Source organism: Scyliorhinus canicula, chromosome 6, assembly GCF_902713615.1.
Source record: "Scyliorhinus canicula chromosome 6, sScyCan1.1, whole genome shotgun sequence".
Taxonomy (NCBI): Eukaryota; Metazoa; Chordata; class Chondrichthyes; order Carcharhiniformes; family Scyliorhinidae; genus Scyliorhinus; species Scyliorhinus canicula.
The window spans coordinates 210997743-211017282 of record NC_052151.1 but is presented as its reverse complement, the minus strand read 5'-3'; the positions used below and the strand labels follow the sequence as shown (position 1 = coordinate 211017282).

Sequence of the window (19540 nt, the reverse complement as noted above, 5' to 3'; positions counted from 1 at the left end):
TGTTGTGGCAGAGCGTGAACGCAAGTAAACCCATCTAGTAAAGGAGCAAATTATGCAAATTGCAAAGTTTCAGGGTGTAAAAGTGTGTCTGCACCACATCTTCATGGAAAACGCCCCATCATTTATCCCGCCCGATTCGTTCTTGCTAACATGCAGCAACATAAATCGTTCAATATAAAAGCAAATTACTGTGGATGTGAAATCTGAAAAAAAAATCGGAAATGATGGAAAATATCAGTGGGTCTGGCAGCATCTGTGAAGAGAGAACCGAGCTAATATTTCGAGGCTGGGTCACTCTTCATCAGAGTAAAGCATTTAATCATTCAATCGTTGCTCACAGATATCGCTGAGAAACAGCCAAAATGTTCCTTCTGGAATTCCTCAGGTAAATCCTGTCATGTATCCAAAGGAAAATACTGCGGAAGCTGCGACTCTGCGTGCGAGTCTAAAAATGATAGGATTGAGGCTCAGAAAATGAGAGGAAATCTTTTGAGCCAGACACAGTGTTAATGTTTAAAATCTGTGTGATCTTTACTCAGAGCTGAAGCGAGGAGTACATGCAATGGAGTAGGTGAGGAAAATGGAATTTGCATGAAATATGGGAGCTATGGAAGGTTGAATAAAGTTTGACAAAAATCAAGGTAAAGCAAACTAGAAGTTCAGTGCCACAGATATTCTGCCAACGTGTTCTGCATTCACCATTGAATTGGGAACATTTCTTCACAGGCTCTAAGCTTTGACTCAAAGGCACTGCTGAGATTTGAACTCCAGATCTCCTGTTTACTAGACAGGCGCTTTAACCATCTAAGCCACAGCACCAACCTTGGATGTGGGCTTGCAAGTTTAGAACTGATTTCAAGTATTTTGATTAAGCACCAGTATTGTTGATTTCTTATGCTAACTTTGAGAGTGCAAATTAAAATATTCATCTGCAATGGGCTTTTGAAAGTGGAAAAATTGCAGTAATTTCTGAAAGTTATTAATTTATTGCAGTCCTGCAGGGAAGAAGTAAACAAACAGAAAATATTTTACGAATTTTGAAGTGATTAAACATGACCAGAAAACTATCGTGGTATAATGCAGGACAAGACCAGGAGCGAGTTTATACATTAACCGAAAATCTAGCAAAACTTCTTGATGGCTGTTGCAATTTGGCAAACCCAACATTGCCACGATTCTTGCACTTTTCATAAATCATCTTCCATTTTCTATAATGCAAATTGCAAAGTTTCAGAGTGTAAAAGTGTGTCTGCACCACATCTTCATGGAAAACGCCCCATCATTTATCCCGCCCGATTCATTCTTGCTAACATTCAGCAACATAAATCGTTCAATATAAATGCAAATTACGGTGGATGCGAAATCTGAAAAAAAAAACAGGAAATGTTGGAAAATATCAGTGGGTCTGGCAGCATCTGTGAAGAGAGAACCGAGCTAATGTTTCGAGGCTGGGTCACTCTTCATCAGAGTAAAGCATTTAATCATTCAGTCGTTGCTCACAGATATCGCTGCGAAACAGTCAAAATGTTCCTCCTGGAATTCCTCAGGTAAATCCTGTCATGCATTCAAAGGAAAATACTGCAGAAGCTGCGACTGCGTGAGAAGCTAAAAATGATGGGATTGAGGCTCAGAAAAGGAGAGGATATCTTTGGAGCCAGACACAGTGTTAATGTTTCAAATCCGTGTGATCTTTACTCAGAGCTGAAGCGAGGAGTACATGCAATGGAGTAGGTGAGAAAAATGGTAGTTGCATGAAATATGGGAGCTATGGAAGGTTGAATAAAGTTTGAAAAAAATCAAGGTAAAGCAAACTAGAATCTCAGTGCCACAGATATTTTGCCAACATGTTCTGTATTCACTATTGAATTGGGAACATTTCTGCACAGGCTCCTAGCTTTGACCCAAAAGCACTGCTGAGATTTGAACTCAGGATCCTCTGTTTACTACACAGGTGCTTTAACCATCTAAGCCACAGCACCAACCAAGAAATTGTGAAGGATCACCTATGCACGTTTCTTCGAGTGCCTTTGGGTGCCCTCTTTGTGTTCCCTGACCTTAGCAAGTTCCTGGGCGTCTACTCTGTCTTTAACTATGGGAAAAAAAATTATCTGACATTCTACTTGGCGCTATGTCAAAGGGGACATGCATTACCAAAACCGGGAACCTCTACCTATCACAACTATTATCCTTATCTGTAAACATTTTATTACAATCTAAAAACCTTATCCATTCACACCACATTACATATCACTTTCTGACTCGGCAGTCGAGTTCAGAACAATATAATACATTGGTATCCTTTATTAACATAGTGCTTTATTCATTAAGGGGCTGGGGGGATTGGTGAAAACCGAAAATAGGGGATTGAACTCCGTAAATGGTTGAGGGGCAGGAACGGGAAGCTCTCCTTTTCCATTTCCTCAACTTGAGGGTCTGAACAATTACGCAGAGGATTGCAATCACCAACAGTGATTCAATCACGTACGACATTGAATACCATGTCATAACCTTTGTGCACCAGGTCTGAACTTCGCTGATCAGAGCTGAGCACGGGGGAGTTGGTGTGAGGGAAACATTGACGGCGGGGGTTGTGGGGGAAACGTGACTTGCTTCCACATATACAAATACAACATTTAACAGTAATAGGTAGGCTTCCATCATGGTCTTCTCTTCGTTCTCTTTGTTCTCTTCCTCCTGTATGGCCGATCCTTGCCGTGAACCGTCTTTCGTCCTTCGAAAGCTATGGGATCAAGCACAGTATCTGTCAATACACAGTTTAATATCCGTACTTGTTAGTGTATCTGTCCTCTCATTCCAATTGACCCATTAAATGACTGGCCAAGTCACACCCTGTGACTCCCCTCATTTTATTTTTTAAAAGCGAATTTTAGGAACAGAATACACCTAACAACTTTCCTCCTGCGAGCCGTCTCGCAGGCTTTGCAAATTTACCATCCGTATGTTCCTGGATGTAAATAGCATGTGGGATGGCGGCCGAAGGGCTACCTAACGAAAAATGAAAACAAATTTTGAAACAAAAGGTCGAAAGGGTTGCGTATGGGCCGCTACTGGTAAGATTTGGATGGGATCACCGGGTAAGGCGTGCTGTGCCGTACCCGAGCTTGGCTGACCAAAGTGGGTTCTCAGACAGGGCGGGTCCTCAGTTCCGTTTGTCCACTGCCTGAGTAACCTGGAATGAACGGGCAAGAATGTGTTTACCGTGGGTTTGCAGCCTCTATTCACCGAATAGAGGGGCACCTAAAACAAGGGAGGAGCCAAGATGCTCCAACATCTAAAAACAGGGAACAAGTCGTGAACCGTGTCGGTTCACCAGAGGACACAACTGAAGTTCTCAGAGGTATCTGCAGATAAACTAGTGTGCGTGTGAGGTAGTCACAATCAAACCATTGGATTGGGAACTGAAGTTCTCAAAGGTTTCAGCGGAGAAACTTAAAGTGCGTGCGAGGTGGTCACAATCTTTTCAGCTGAGAAGAAGGTGGCGAACCTCCAACTGAACCATTAACATTACAAACAAACAAACATAAACTTACAAACAAAACATCCGTGCAGGTTCCATCAGAAAGGATATTGCTTCCCTCAAGCGGTTCCTATTTTACATAATCTGGACACCTCACTTTTCCTCTGCCTCTGTGAACAGGGTCACAAAGGGGTTGCCGTATCGGGAGTCAAACACCGTGTCGTCCTGCTCTCCCGGATCCCACACCTTTGTGTGGATAAGGCATGCAATTTTTGAATTATGTGACCGGGGGTCACTTTCATCGTTACGGAGAAGTCTGTATGAATTGTCCCTGTGCCAAAGTGTTGGGTTTAAACCTGAAGGGGTATTGTCCGGGTAGTCGGGGTCGGGTGGTGGGCCTGGATATTTAATGTAGGAGACTTCCATGGGGTCACTGGAGTTGTGGTCGTAGTCGCTACATTGTGGGCTGTGGGGTTGTGTGCTGTGGCTGTCCTCAAAGTCAGTGTCAGTATCGCTGTCTCTGCTGTGGCAGCTTGTGGGCGTTTCGGGGCGTGGTCTGTTGTGGTCAGTGGGCGGAGTCGTGGGCGAGTCCGATGATGAACTGGTCTGTGAGGGGGATGGTGGAAATGTGTCTCTCGTGGGCGGGGCGAGATGTTCTGCTGCGTCCAGTGAGATATGGTGTGCATTGTTAGACTGTGTTCCATATGCCTTCAGTTGGTTAATATGGAACCATGCAGTCTTTCCACTGGGGGTATTTTATCCTGTAAACTGAGGGGCTAATTTTGTCCGAAATTGAACATGGGCCTGAAAATTTTGGTGCCAAAAAACTGCTGGGGTTATAAACAGATAGCATTACCTGGTGCCCAACCTGAAATTCTGTGGGGTGTACGTTCTTATTAAAGCGGGCTGTGCTTTGTTTGCGTCGTTTTCCTAGTTGAACTGCGGCTGCGATCTGTGCAGACCTCACAGTCTCAACTAGGTCTTTAACTGCCTTTTCATGTGTGAGGGCCGTCACTTCGGGGCTAGTCATGTCCAGTCCTAAAAGGAATTCTGTACCTTTCATAGGGCGTCCGGTCATGAGTGTGTCTGGGGTAAATCCTGTTGATGTGGAAACCGTATTTCGGATAAACTTTAGTGCAAATGGGAGTACCGAATCCCATGTTGAGTTGTTTTCCTGAACCATTTTTCTAAGGGTAGATTTTAGGGTCCGATTCATGCGCTCTACAATCCCGCTGGACTGTGGGTGATACGCAATGTGAAAATTTTGTTTAATGCCGAATATGGTCAGGACGTTCTTCATGACACGTCCTGTGAAGTGAGATCCCTGGTCCGAATCTATACTTCTGGGTAAACCCCATCTCGTGAAGATGTGGTGGGTCAGGATTTTTGCAGCTGTCTTAGCTGTATTAGTTCGTGAGGGGAATGCCTCTACCCATTTGGTAAAGGTATCAATTACAACCAGCACGTATTTATAGCCATTCCTACAAGGGGGCAATGGTCCTATAAAGTCGATCTGGAGGTTTGTCCAGGGGCCATTAACTGGTCGAGTATGCCGAAGCTGTGCCTTTTTGGAATACCTCTCCGGGTTATTCTGGGCGCAAATAAGGCAATTCTCAATGTAATGGGTTACATCGGTCCTTAAGTTAGGCCACCAACAGAATTGCCTGAGGTGCCTCGTGGTTGGGTCGATCCCTTGATGTCCGTGTCCGTCATGGAACAAAGCAATCATTTGGGTTCTGTACTGCTGCGGGACCACATAAAGCTGGTCCTTGATGATCACACCCTCATGTGTGGTCAGAGCGTGTCTAAACTTATCATACTGAGGCACAAAGTTGCCTTTAAAAATCTCCCTGAGATCTTCATCCTGCTTCTGTGCCTCGGCTAAATCCTTAATGTCTGTCTGTGAGACTTGAACTGCACTCACAGGGGCGCTAGCTGGTGCGCTAGCTGGGGGTGTCCAAAGGTGTCCTCGCCTGGAACCTGCTTTTGCCAGTGCGTCGGCTTTTACATTCCCAGGGGGGGATGACCTATGGTGGCTTCTAACTTTTATAATGCCTAAGGTCCTATCCTTCGCTTTGTCTAGAATGTGGCGGAGTAAAGGGGCTGATGGAAAGGGTTTCCCGTCTGCGGAGACAAAACCTTGTGTCCTCCACAGGGGTAGAAAATCCGTTAAGCTGTTGCAGACATATAGACTGTCCGAATATATGTCCGTTGGGCTGGGGAAAGAATCTGGGTGGTCCACTATGTAAGCTATGGCCGTGCGCTCTGCTGCCTGCGCGCCTAAGTGACCTGGCAATTTTAGTGCTATTTCTTCGAGTGCGTGACCCTGCGCGTCCTCGACATAGATGCCGCATCCAGTGATACGCTCACCTTCTAAAACCGTGGATGAACCGTCCACGTACATCCTCAGTGGGCCACACGTGTCTGTGTGTTGTGGGCTTTGTCTTGGGTTCCCTATCTTCCTGGGGGGTGTCTTGGCTATGATGGGTCCTGTGTTGTGTAGGGGTGCTACAATTTCACATTCATGGGGCTGTCCTGGATATTGGAGGTTGTCGGCTAAAAATGTGTGTGTGCGGGTCCATTTTACCGTAATGTCGCGTCCTTGTAAAAGTAGTGTCCACCTAGCTGCCCTAATCTGGCTAACTGAACCGTCCTTCATGCGACCGTCGAGGAGTAACTGTGTGGGGGTGTGCTCGGTCAAAATGGTGATGGGGTTGAGTCCGGTAATGTAGGAAAAGTATTGCACTGCCCAGAAAACTGCAAGGAGGTGCCTCTCGCAGGCTGAGAATCCTTGTTCTACTGGGTCTAAAAGTCGGGAGGCATAAGCCACTGGTCTTAGCTGCTCGTGCCGTTCCAGAAGTAACACGGCCGAGAGGGTATAGGCACTCATAAAATCTATCCCCAATATGTGTTCTGCTGAACGGGGAAGATTTACTAAAACAACTGGGTGTCTGGTGGAAATGTTCCCTCGCTGGATTGCTACGGGTGCTGTAATGTGTCCCTGCTGCGAGTGTCCTGTGAAACCGCTAAGTGTGATGGTGGAGGTGGTCGGCCACGTGTCTGCCTGTGCCGTGGTGGTGGAATTAATTGTGGTGCGGGACCCTCCTGTGTCCCAAAGTAACTCTATGGGCTTCCCTCTAACCTTAACTGTGACTACCGGTCTTCCGGATTGATCCCAACGAGTGTCACAGACCCAAGTGGGGGAGCCCGAACACCGTCAGTCCATCCCGTCCACATTGGTCTGTCCTGACTGTATCCCTATACTATGAATCGGCTTTCCTCGATTTCTATTCAGAGCGACTGTCTGCTGGCCTCTCTGTGATCTTTGGGGTGCATTGCATTCCTTAGCCCAATGTCCTAACTGGCCACAGTTGTAGCATTCGAGCGACTTCCGTGGAGGGCTGTTCTTTCCTTCATTTACCCATGCGGGGCTTTGGTGTGCTCTCACTGCCTGAATGTCCGCTGCAGCCTGAGCTTCCTCTGGGGACTTTACTTTGCCTTTGCCCTGAAGTGATTGCTCCCAAGCGCGGGACAATCCTTTCAGGACCCATTTCTCATTGTGGGCCTCTTCTGAGGGGTCATAACTGTTGCAAGCACTCTGTCCTGCATCTGTGGCATGGGCAATTATGGTGCGCGTCCATTTAACCATGTTTTCACGGTTCAAATGGGCTCTATTTAAATCGCCGAAAACTGCGTTAAAATGGATCCACAGCCTTCCTGCAAATGCTGTGGGATGCTCTGTTTTCTTTTGTCGGCACTTGTTTAGTCCTTCGACTGGGTCACCTCGGTTATACCCTATGGCATCTAAAATGGAGGTGTGCATTTCCTCTAGGGTGCCTCCGCCAACGTTCTGTGGGTCGGGGAGGGCTGCTATAACAGACTGGTCTAAGCTCAGAACCGTGAGCTTAACCTGCTCTCTCTCATCCAGGCCGTACATGGTTGCCTGCTGTTAAACTTTCGCGAAAAATTGGTGGGGGTCTGCGGTGGGGAGAAACGGAGTGATCTTCTCACACGCGTCCCTGAGTTGGGTTACAGTTAAGGGGGTGGTGTAGGTAATATCGGGTGCACCTTCTGTGGTCGCTTTCCTTTGGGTGGTGACTGGATTCATGGGTGCGGTAGCTATTTGATCTGTGGGGGGTTGGGGTGCTTGTCTTTTCTGCTGCGCTGCTGGTGCACATGTTCCTTGAACATAGCGCTGCGCTGTCTCACTTAATTCCTGCCAGTCTGGGGCATTCTCCTCATCTAGCTGTGTTCCAAAAGTACTTTGGAACCCATTTTCTGCACTGAAAGCAGCGTTTGTAGCTCCGCAATCTGCTTTCTACACTTCGCATGATCCACTGTACTTTGCCTTTGTTCTGTGGTGGCAGCATGGAGTGCTCTTAAAGCTGCCTTAAGGTCAGAGCATTGCCTCTGCAATACCTCTACCTGCTTCTCTGATTCTTCTCTTATCAGGACGGCACGTTGCACGTCCTGATAGGCCTTTTCGTACTGGGTCTGGGAACTGCTCAGATGGGCTAGACAAGACTGATGTGCCCTCTTGGCATCATCCACCTCTCTACCCTTCTCTGCCAGCTTCCCGCTAAGTTCCATGTTTTCTTTCTCGATGTCCCTGACATCAACTTTGCTCATCCTATTTCTCTCTTCTAATTCTGCCCGGAGCGTCTGAACGACCTCCTCTGTGCCTCGCAACTGTGCCAAACAGGACACGATTGCCATCGGCTTGCGTGCTTTACTGAGGTTTATCTTATGAATTTGAGAGAGGTTCTCCCACCACGTATGTCCTATACTTCCGGGACCTGTCTCCTCATTCATACAGAACTCTTTCCAAAGGGGCCATCCCTTTCCTTGCAGATACTTGCGGAGTTCCAGCTCCCACACGGGACACTGACCTACTCGGCTACTGCTGGTCGCTGCGACCACAAACCGTTCTGGGTTCATGAGGCGTTCCATTGCCTGCATGGCCATTTTCTCTTACTCACTTAAATTTGGAACAGGGGGTGTTGAGGTTATGTTTTACGAGACAGGTAAGGCTTACGCTATGTTCCGTTCACAAAACTCCCGATAGTTCGTCGCAACAAAAGCTCTCAGGTTTTCCTTACAACCCTGTTAGTACGCATGCACAAAACACACTTCCGAATTATCTTTATTCGTTTGAACACCTTGATTACTTGTGACTTTTCTTTTTCTTTACTCAGATTTCTAATTCAAATTTCTGGGTCCTCGACGGAGTGGGGGTGCCACTTGTAACCGCATCCCATCAGGATGTCGCCACTAAATGTTGCTCGTTTTACTGGAGTGTATTAACACGCCTCCGTTTAAAGGCCATGTGCTTAACACTACTATGGCCCTGTGTATGTGATTATGCTCAGGAGTCGCAAGGTGCCGTATTTAGATGCCTCACAAGTACATCAAGGTCAGGTTCAAAGTAATAAATCTGTACACCGATTAGTAAGTCCAAACGATTGTGTTTATTATAACAAATATAATAAATACACATGCATACGCTAAAAAGACTAACTTACTTCTAATACTAAACAACTAAAATACTTATCTAGACAGGAACAGGCAAGGTCAGGGAGCAAGGCCTTCGTCCCGTTCTTGGTCTGCAACTCTCAGGTATTTAAAGTCGTCAGGGTCTAGCAAAGTCTGGATCACGTAGCGATCGTTGTGGTGGCACTTACAGTTCGATGGCTGATGCTCAACGGCCGGTGCTGAAACTGGAGTCAGGATGCGATGTAACAAGTCTGGGCCGGAGTCTGGAAGCAACAGACCGAACCATGTGCGGGGTCTACTTTTATAGATCCCCCAAAGTCCGTGCCCCTTCGGGGCGGTCTTTTACCTGCCATGTATCAATTGGGCCTTTTCCCAATCGATATCTTCCAAACCCCCCCCCCCAATCTGAGGGTCGCTTCTCGATGGGTGGGGCGGTACCTATGGTTCTTTGTGTTGGATACTATGGTGCCATTCTGTCTGGGCGTCTACTCAAAAGTATCAATTCATACTTAAATGTTTCTATTGTGTGGGGTCTGGATCTGGATCACCTCATTACTACGTAGATCTTGTTGCCATTTACACCTTTGGCTGATACTCTGCACCTGGCCACAAACTGGTTTCTGTACGTGCAGAATGCTAATTAGTCTTCTGCAAACTGCTTGTCCTTGCTAAGACTGTTTTTCCCTGTAGCCTTAGCAGTTAGAACATAGAACAGTACAGCACAGAACAGGCCCTTCGGCCCTCAATGTTGTGCCGAGCCATGATCACCCTACTCAAACCCACGTATCCACACTATACCCGTAACCCAACAACCCCCCCTTAACCTTACTTTTTATTAGGACACTACGGGCAATTTAGCATGGCCAATCCACCTAACCCGCACATCTTTGGACTGTGGGAGGAAACCGGAGCACCCGGAGGAAACCCACGCACACAGGGGGAGGACGTGCAGACTCCACACAGACAGTGACCCAGCCGGGAATCGAACCTGGGACCCTGGAGCTGTGAAGCATTTATGCTAACCACCATGCTACCCTGCTGCCCCTCCATTTTGTAGCCCAGTGTCCATTTTAGATGGCTACCAGTGAGATCAGACAGTGTGTAACCCGGGGAGGAGGGAGCCACTGAGATCAGACAGTGTGTAACCCAGGGAAGATGGAGTCAGTGAGATCAGACTGTGTGTAACCCGGGGTAGGATGGAGCCAGTGAGATCAGACAGTGTGTAACCCGGGGAGGATGGAGTCAGTGAGATCAGACAGTGTGTAACCCGGGGAGGATGGAGCCAGTGAGATCAGACAGTGTGTAACCCGGGGAGGATGGAGCCAGTGAGATCAGACAGTGTGTAACCCGGGGAGGTTGGAGCCAGTGAGATCAGACAGTGTGTAACCCGGGGAGGATGGAGTCAGTGAGATCAGACAGTGTGTAACCAGGGGAGGATGGAGCCAGTGAGATCGGACAGTGTGTAACCCGGGAAGGATGTAGCCAGTGAGATCAGACAGTGTGTAACCCGGGAGGATGGAGTCAGTGAGACCAGACAGTGTGTAACCCGGGAAGAATGGAGCCAGTGAGATCAGACAGTGTGTAACCCGGGGAGGATGGAGTCAGTGAGATCAGACAGTGTGTAACCCAGGGAAGATGGAGTCAGTGAGATCAGACTGTGTGTAACCCGGGGTAGGATGGAGCCAGTGAGATCAGACAGTGTGTAACCCGGGGTGGATGGAGCCAGTGAGATCAGACAGTGTGTAACCAGGGGAGGATGGAGCCAGTGAGATCGGACAGTGTGTAACCCGGGAAGGATGGAGCCAGTGAGTTCAGACAGTGTGTAACCCGGGAGGATGGAGTCAGTGTGATCAGACAGTGTGTAACCCGGGAAGAATGGAGCCAGTGTGATCAGACAGTGTGTAACCCGGGGAGGATGGAGCCAGTGTGATCAGACAGTGTGTAACCCGGGAAGAATGGAGCCAGTGTGATCAGACAGTGTGTAACCCGGGGAGGATGGAGCCAGTGTGATCAGACAGTGTGTAACCCGGGGAGGATGGAGTCAGTGAAATCAGACAGTGTGTAACCCGGGGAGGATGGAGCCAGTGAGATCAGACAGTGTGTAACCCGGTGAGGATGGAGTCAGTGAGATCAGACAGTGTGTAACCCAGGGAGGATGGAGCCAGTGAGATCAGACAGTGTGTAACCCGGGGAGGATGGAGTCAGTGAGATCAGACAGTGTGTAACCCAGGGAGGATGGAGCCAGTGAGATCAGACAGTGTGTAACCCGGGGAGGATGGAGCCAGTGTGATCAGACAGTGTGTAACCCGGGGAGGATGGAGTCAGTGAGATCAGACAGTGTGTAACCCGGGGAGGATGGAGCCAGTGAGATCAGACAGTGTGTAACCCGGGGAGGATGGAGCCAGTGAGATCAGACAGTGTGTAACCCGGGGAGGATGGAGCCATTGAGATCAGACAGTGTGTAACCCGGGGAGGATAGAGCCAGTGATATCAGACAGTGTGTAACCCAGGGAAGATGGAGTCAGTGAGATCAGACTGTGTGTAACCCGGGGTAGGATGGAGCCAGTGAGATCAGACAGTGTGTAACCCGGGGTGGATGGAGCCAGTGTGATCAGACAGTGTGTAACCCGGGGAGGATGGAGCCAGTGTGATCAGACAGTGTGTAACCCGGGGAGGATGGAGTCAGTGAGATCAGACTGTGTGTAACCCGGGGAGGATGGAGCCAGTGAGATCAGACAGTGTGTAACCCGGGGAGGATGGAGTCAGTGAGATCAGACAGTGTGTAACCCGGGGAGGATGGAGTCAGTGAGATCAGACAGTGTGTAACCCGGGGAGGATGGAGCCAGTGAGATCAGACAGTGTGTAACCCGGGAAGGATGGAGCCAGTGAGATCAGACAGTGTGTAACCCGGGGAGGATGGAGTCAGTGAGATCAGACAGTGTGTAACCCGGGGAGGATGGAGTCAGTGAGATCAGACAGTGTGTAACCCGGGGAGGATGGAGCCAGTGAGATCAGACAGTGTGTAACCCGGGGAGGATGGAGTCAGTGAGATCAGACAGTGTGTAACCCGGGAGGATGGAGTCAGTGAGATCAAACAGTGTGTACCCCGGGGAGGATGGAGTCAGTGAGATCAGATAGTGTGTAACCCGGGGAGGATGGAGCCAGTGAGATCAGACAGTGTGTAACCCGGGGAGCATGGAACCAGTGATATTGGACAGTGTGCAAACTGCCAAAGGTGGACCCATAGAAATTGGATAGTGTGTCTCCCATGGAGCAACGGCGGACCTTCAATTAAACACACAGCGGTGGCGGCACTGTGGAGCAGGATTAGCTGTGCTGCCTCACAACGCTATGGATTCGGGTTCAACCCGGGCCTCGGGTCACTCTCCGTGTGGAGTTTGCACATTCTTCCCGTACCCCGCGTCTGCATGGGTCTCATCACCACAAAGCCAAAGGGTGGGTAGATTGGCCACACTCAATTGCCCATTCTTTGCAAAAAAAATAATTGGGTACCCTAATTTTAGAGGGAAAAAAGAAGCACAGAGCCTTGCAGCGTGGGGCCCAGGCCATTATGTGTATGTTGGAAGGGTGGGGGCTGGAGAGAGAGAGAGATGCGGGGCACACTGAGAAGCTAATGTGTGGGAAGACCATGAGAATACCCTAACGTTATTGTCAGTCTGAAATGTATGAATGTTTACGTTATCCATACTCAGTTAGTGATCTCCCACAGCCCTCTGGGGTGGGGGGGGGGGGGGGGGGGGGGGGAGACAATTTCAAAGATTAACAGTCTTCTATCTGAAGAAATTCCGACTCACCTTGTTCCAATGTGCCATTCATTATATTGTGAAATTGTGCCCCTCGACTCAACAAACTTGGGAAACGTCGTACCTGCATCTCCCCTGTCCTTTGATCTAAGGACTCTTTTGGTTTCAATGTTGTTACCTCCGATTCTTCGAAACTCGAGAGAATAGAAGCCGAGGTTGCCCAACCTGTCTCCCTAAAACAGTGATCTCCGGAATAAGTTTGCTGAACCATTATTACACGCCTTCTCTGGTGGCTTTACAAGGTGCATAGTTAGAATTTAAAATGAACGGCCTGAGAATGTGGCGAAGCCATATTCAATCAGAATTAAATTGAAAAAGCAACAATTCACAAAACAGCGATGAGGAGGTTGGAAAGTGAGTTGAGCTGAGTTGGTTTTGCAGGGAGCCGACGTTGACAAATGGACAGAATGGCCAACAGCAGAGTTACAAACATGATGCCATTTGTTTCCATTCAAATAATAATTGAAATGAATTGGGCCAGGTAAATAGAACAGCCACATTTCCGAATACAGAGTGTCTGAAAAGAGACTCTGATGTTAGGGATTTAATTACAGAATGGTCAATCAGAATGAATGCCACCTCTGAAACAGTATACGTTCTCCAGGTATCGGCGTGGATCTCACCCTCAAAACACAAAGGTGCAGGGATAGGCCAGGCTACATTTCCCCTTAATTGAAAACAATTTGGGAGCATTAACTTTATATTTATATGAATTTTAAATTTATATGAAAAATCTCTGAGACAGTATGAGATCAAGCGATGGAAGTCATGATGTTTACTGGAAATTCCCATCGCTGTTTAACACACCTTCCAATTATTAGAATGTGTCTAGTCAATGAGGAATAATGTGGTTCAATTAAATCCCGATGCCTCAACGTACATTACCTCAACAGAGAATTGTCACAGATGTCGTAATCTGTGTGTTAAACGTTTCAGAAAAAAAACAATTTGAATAATTTTGCAATGTCAGTATCTCCATGGAGATCCTGGAGTGTATAAAGTTAGAGCAAAGGGAATATATCACCCAGACTTTAATACAAAACACAGTCGACTGCTCAAAGGGACAGATTCAATTGGCGCAAAAAATGCATCGACCAATTCAATGGGTCAGAAAAATATTTTATACGATTCTTGCAATTGTTGGTGTGCCTGGTAAGTACCACATACACACTTTGTTAAGTAAGCCCGTGTATGCGGTGTTTGTGCTATTATTCTGCGGATGAATTCTTATTATGGTAACTTTGGTCGAATTATTACAGTTATACACTCACACTTCAATAATATGAATACAATACATTTTGGGAATTCTCCGTGTGGTTATATTCTGCTGCATCTACTGCTCCAGGTTACAATTGCTGCATTCAGTTTAATGTTATGTCCCGTTGAATCAAATAGCGAAGCAGGAAACCAATGAGAAGAACATCGTAGCTATGTGAAGAAGGCATTAGTAGGTTTCCTGTCGCTGTAGAATTCTACTGAATGAGGTGACTAAATGTAGCGGATCACCTAACCACAGTGCCTATGTCTTATTTTGTATCAGTGTTTGTCAATCTAAAATTTCACCCAGATTACTAACTTGGACTCAGCACATGAAAACAATGATATGCGTTTCATTGGATATCTGACATTGTACAATTGTATTCAGTGTTTGACACCGTCTTGCACTTACTCCAAGTAGAGTTAATTACAGCACTTTCTGGTCCTGATCAATATCGTTCCGAAAGGTAGTGTTGAGCGCATTGGGTTATGTGCAGTCTTTTTATAAATAATCAATCAGAATATCACAAACATACACTGATAACTATAATTAATTAAAACTCAAGTTACAGGTTTCACAGTAGGGAAATACGTCCGGAAATGGTTTCAATGTGTCTTCAGGATCGATCCGAGCTCCTCTGACCTCCATTCCATTCTCACACAAGTAAAAACTTTGCTTCTTATAGAACATAGAACAGTACAGCACAGAACAGGCCCTTCAGCCCTCAGTGTTGTGCCGAGCCATGATCACCCTACTCAAACCCACGTATCCACCCTATACCCGTAACCCAACAACCCCCCCCCCCCCCCTTAACCTTACTTTAATTATGATGTGGAGATGCCGGCGTTGGACTGGGGTGAGCACAGTAAGAAGTCTTACAACACCAGGTTAAAGTCCAACAGGTTTGTTTCAAACACGAGCTTTCGGAGCACGGCTCCTTCTTCAGGTGAATGGAAAGGCTTGTTCCAGAAATGTTTATATAGACACAGTCAGAGATGCCCCGGAATGCGAGCACCTGCAGGCAATCAAATCATCAAAGATGCAGAGAGAGAGGTAACTCCAGGTTAAAGAGGTGTGAATTGTCCCAAGCCAGTTCAGTCGGTAGGCCTCTGCAAGTCCAGGCTTGTTGGTGGGGGCCGAATGTAATGCGACATGAATCCCAGATCCCGGTTGAGTCCGCATTCATGCGTGCGGAACTTAGCTATAAGTTTTTGCTCAGCAATTTTGCGTTGTCGCGTCTCCTGAAGGCCTCCTTGTAGAATGCTGACCCGGAGATCAGAGGCTGAATGTCCTTGACTGCTGAAGTGTTCCCCAACTGGAAGGGAACAGTCCTGCCTGTTGATAGTCGCACGATGCCCGTTTATTCGTTGTCGCATTGACACCGCAAACTGCCGGCTCAAAGTGGAGAGGATCTCCAGGAAGATCGCGCATATAGACACTGACATTCAGTTTCTACAAAGATGAAAAAAAGCAGACTTTAATTAGTACACTATGGGCAATTTTGCATGGCCAATCCACCTAACCCGCACATCTTTGGACTGTGGGAGGAAACCGGAGCACCCGGAGAAAACCCACGCACACAGGGGGAGGACGTGCAGACTCCACACAGACAGTGACCCAGCCTGGGACCTTGGAGCTGTGAAGCATTTATGCTAACCACCATGCTACCCTGCTGCCCCTAATGTTTTTCTGAGATGTTTTTCATTCCCAACTACCCCAATCAGTAGCATATCCACATTCTCACCACTTTCGGAATAAAACATTCTCTCTTGATCTATTTTGTGGATTTATGTGGATTTTAGCCTCATATTTCTGTAATTCAGAATTGGACACATGCGCACAGTCTCAGGTAACCTCTCCATATTTCCATTCTCAAACCTCTTTGGAATTGTAAAGACCACCATTAGCTCTCACATCAGCCTTCTCTATGCAAGGCGCATATTTCCCGTTAATTCTCGCCTCATCGTTCTGTTATTTTGTTCAGACAGACGATGTGTACGTGTGTCACATTCTCAACAATTTGTATTGTGATGGGGAGCACGTTGAGTGGCTTTAATTGCAGGTCCGTAAAAATAATTCAGTCTGTCTTCTTGTGAACCAGCAGCAATGAACTCCGGTGCTTTGAAAACATTTACATTTACAGCGATAAGTTTGCAGGCGTAGTTCTTTCGAAGTGTAATAACTAATGCATCTGTTACCACGTACCACTGTCACTCTCAATGATCCGAGATGAATGTAATCTCTCTGTCTAATGAACTGCCACTGATCTGGGGGTTGGTGTCCGAGTCGAGGGAGGGATTTAAAGGTGAATTTGAATGCCAACTGAAATCATTGTTGAAATTTGTTAACCTCTGACATTTATAACTCACCATTATTGAATACCAAATTCCACGCTGTGTATACTCAGAAAATGATTTTTTTCTCATGAAATTTGCTTGCCTTTCCATACAGTTAACGGAGTCGCAATCGTGACCCTGTTCCATGGAAATATTGGCCTCTCCACCTGCACCACTCGATACTTGGTGGCAATGGCGATGGCGGATCTACTGGTCATTATCACTCAGGTTATTTTCAACCGAATCATTATTTATTATTTTCCAATAAGTCTCCTCAGCATCACCCCTGTGTGCAGTGTTATCTCTGTCCTGAGCCGTGGGGCCATAGACTGTTCTGTTTGGTTTACCGTCGCATTCACTTTTGATCGATTTGTGGCCATTTGCTGGCTGAAACTGAAATCGAAATATTGCACCAAGAGAACAGCGGCGGTGATACTGGCAACAACCGGCATTTTGCTCTGTTTAAAAAATATTCCCATCTATTTCAGATTTAAGCACACGTTTATCGTCTACAATGTACCATTCTACTGTTCTAACAAACCAAGCTATTTTACTGACCCGAGATGGATTGGTTTTCGCAAGTTTGAGAAGATACTAACCCCATTGATACCATTCGGGTTAATTCTGTTGCTTAATGCTTTGACAATCAATCACATTTTAGTGACCAGTCGAGTCCGTAAAACACTGAGGAGTCAGAGCAAGGCAGAGAATCACCGTGACCCAGAGATGGAGAGCAGAAAGAAGTCTATTGTTTTACTCTTCAGCATATCCGGCAGCTTCATACTCCTGTGGTTGGTGTACATTTTATATATTTTTGATGCAGCAAGCGGATTAGACGATGATTTTTATACCTTTGAGAACATCGCTTATATGCTGCGGGATTTAAATTGCTGCACAAACACATTTATTTATGTGACAACTCAGTCCAAATTCAGAGAGTATTTGAAGAAGGCGGTGAAATATCCGTTTGCATCAATTATTAAATTAATTAATAGAGGCAAAAATGGAAAGCAGCTCAAAGATCCAGAGTTGTGGAGCAAGAGGTGACTGCTGAAGGACTAAAAGAAACGGTCAGTAGGATTAAAAACATCAAAGTGTGTTCAGGGGAAGAGGAACAGAGTGACAGAGGATCAGTAAAAGATTAGCAGCAGGTATGTCAAACACCGAGCAGCAGTGAGTCCGGAGGAAGTCAGACACTCAGGGGACCTGAAATAAAGGAGCCAAAGTGATCTGACACAGTGTTGAGCAGTGGTCCAAACACAAAGGAAGATTTCAGATCACCTGCAGTGACCCTGCAGCGGAGTCACAGACAGCAGAGGGCAGAGGGACGATGCCGACAGATGACATGTGGATTCCCGGTTATACGTTAACAGGAGTATCCAGGGGGGCGAGGAAGCAGGAACAAAGGATGAGAGATGATCTTTGGGATAGTGTACATAATGGGGCCAGGAGGATAATCAGAAAACTCCCCAAACGGACAGGAGGTAAAACAGCGAACACGGTCTCCCCAACTCCTCCTCTGGCTCCATTCCATCTCCTGATACCTTCGCAACATAAAAGAAAAATCGTTCGTACAAAGACAAAAGTGTGAAACTGAATGAAGCTTGCTTGGGCAAAATATTACTTTCATTTTTTGTCTCCGTCCTTCTGCCCACCCGTCTGTCCGTCCATCTCTTCATCCTTCCGCCCCTCCCTCTTTCTGCCCATTCCACCCTCCGTCCATTTCTCCCACCCCCCTCTCTCCCTCCCTCTGCGTGTCCCTCCCAGTCATGCAGGACATCGATGAGACCACCTCTGGGCTGGATGGCATTGGTCTCATTATCTAAGGAACCATGCAAATGTATCAGAAACAGTTTGGAGACATTTCACTGTCAGAATAACAGGATTGGGCGAATTGTCTGATGAGGAAAACTGGGCGAAGTTAGGTTTGCATCCAGTAGAGTTTAAAAGACTGAAGGACGAATGATGGAATATTTTAAGATCCTGAGGGGTATTTACAGGGTGGATTTGGAAAGGATGTTTCCTCTTGTGGGAGAATCTGGAACTAGAGGCCAATGTTTAAAATAAGTGAGTCGGACTGTTCTATCCTTCCAGTGAATCATGGATCAACTGGTTTGAACCTGACCCTACATTCTTGCCATTCCCCTTGAAAATCAAGATGTATCCAGCTCAGCCTTAAAAACACTCAAAGACCACCTTTATTGCCTTTCGAGGATGAGAGTTGAAAGACTCAAATCCAAATGAGCTACACCTTAGATTTAAACAGTAACCCGAGATCCACATTCTCTGACAAGAGGAAACATCCATTCTCTATATCCACACTGTCAACAAACCTCTGGATCTTAAAAATATTTGATCAAGGCGGCTCTTACTCTTCTGAACTCTAATCGGTAGAAACCTAACAACTCAAAGCTTTCCTCATCAGACACCCACTCATTCCTGTTATGTCCAGTAAAGCTTCCCTGAACTGCAGCTAATGAATTTTCATTTTTCCTGAAATACGGAGCCATATACCGTGCACTCCAAAGTCAGTCTCACCGATGCCTTCCGCAAGTGGAGTATTACATCCTGGCTTTTGGAAATAACTGCCTCCCAACAGGCAATCGCATTCTGTTACAGTCCTCATAACTTCCTGCATACATATACTAATCTTTTGTGATTCATGCACTAGGACACCCAGCTCCCTCCGCATCTCAGTGTTCTGCAATCTCTGACCAATTAGATGATTAGCTTAATTTTTATTTGTCTTCAAAAATGGAACACTGATTTTCTACCACATTGCACCCATCTGCCAGATCTTTGCCCACTCACTTTAACCAACCATGACTGTCTGCAGCCTCCTTATGTCCTCTTCTGAAATTACTTCCTTACCTACATTTCTGTGGTTAGCTAACTTCACAAAAGTACCTTCAGTCCCTTCATTGGATTGGATTGGATTGGATTTGTTTATTGTCACGTGTACCGAGGTACAGTGAAGTCCGTTAAAAGAAATTCTAAAAATTATCAGCACTGATCCCTGTGCACATTGCCCGTCACATTTTGCCAACCAGAAAATGATCCATTTATGTAAAATCTCTATTTCCTGTTGGGCAATCAATCTTCTATCCACGATGAAAGGTTACTTCGTCATGAGTTTCTATTTTCCACAATA

At 46.5% G+C, this 19540-nt stretch overlaps 2 protein-coding genes and 1 non-coding gene across 3 annotated transcripts in view; 2 read left to right on the top strand and 1 right to left on the bottom strand.

Moving 5' to 3' along the window:
* The window catches only part of LOC119967855 (probable G-protein coupled receptor 139), a 150318-nt gene that overhangs the window by 67548 nt on the left and 63230 nt on the right, over nucleotides 1–19540 (top strand). The gene's annotated exons all lie outside the window — the stretch shown is intronic.
* trnat-agu lies at nucleotides 746–819 on the bottom strand. Its single transcript has one exon. It is a non-coding gene; the product is annotated as a tRNA-Thr (tRNA).
* Nucleotides 13773–17436, top strand: LOC119968011 (probable G-protein coupled receptor 139). Its single transcript, XM_038801113.1, has 2 exons — nucleotides 13773–13947; nucleotides 16505–17436. Exons 1-2 carry the CDS (start codon nucleotides 13773–13775, stop codon nucleotides 17434–17436), a joined length of 1107 nt encoding a protein of 368 aa, XP_038657041.1.

Excerpts from the sequence above, each read along its gene's own strand:
- LOC119968011 (XM_038801113.1), top strand. The coding sequence starts at position 13,773 with ATGGAGATCCTGGAGTGTATAAAGTTAGAGCAAAGGGAATATATCACC. Across the intron at positions 13,948-16,504 it reads TGCAATTGTTGGTGTGCCTG|TTAACGGAGTCGCAATCGTG; the intron begins GTAAGTACCACA and ends CTTTCCATACAG.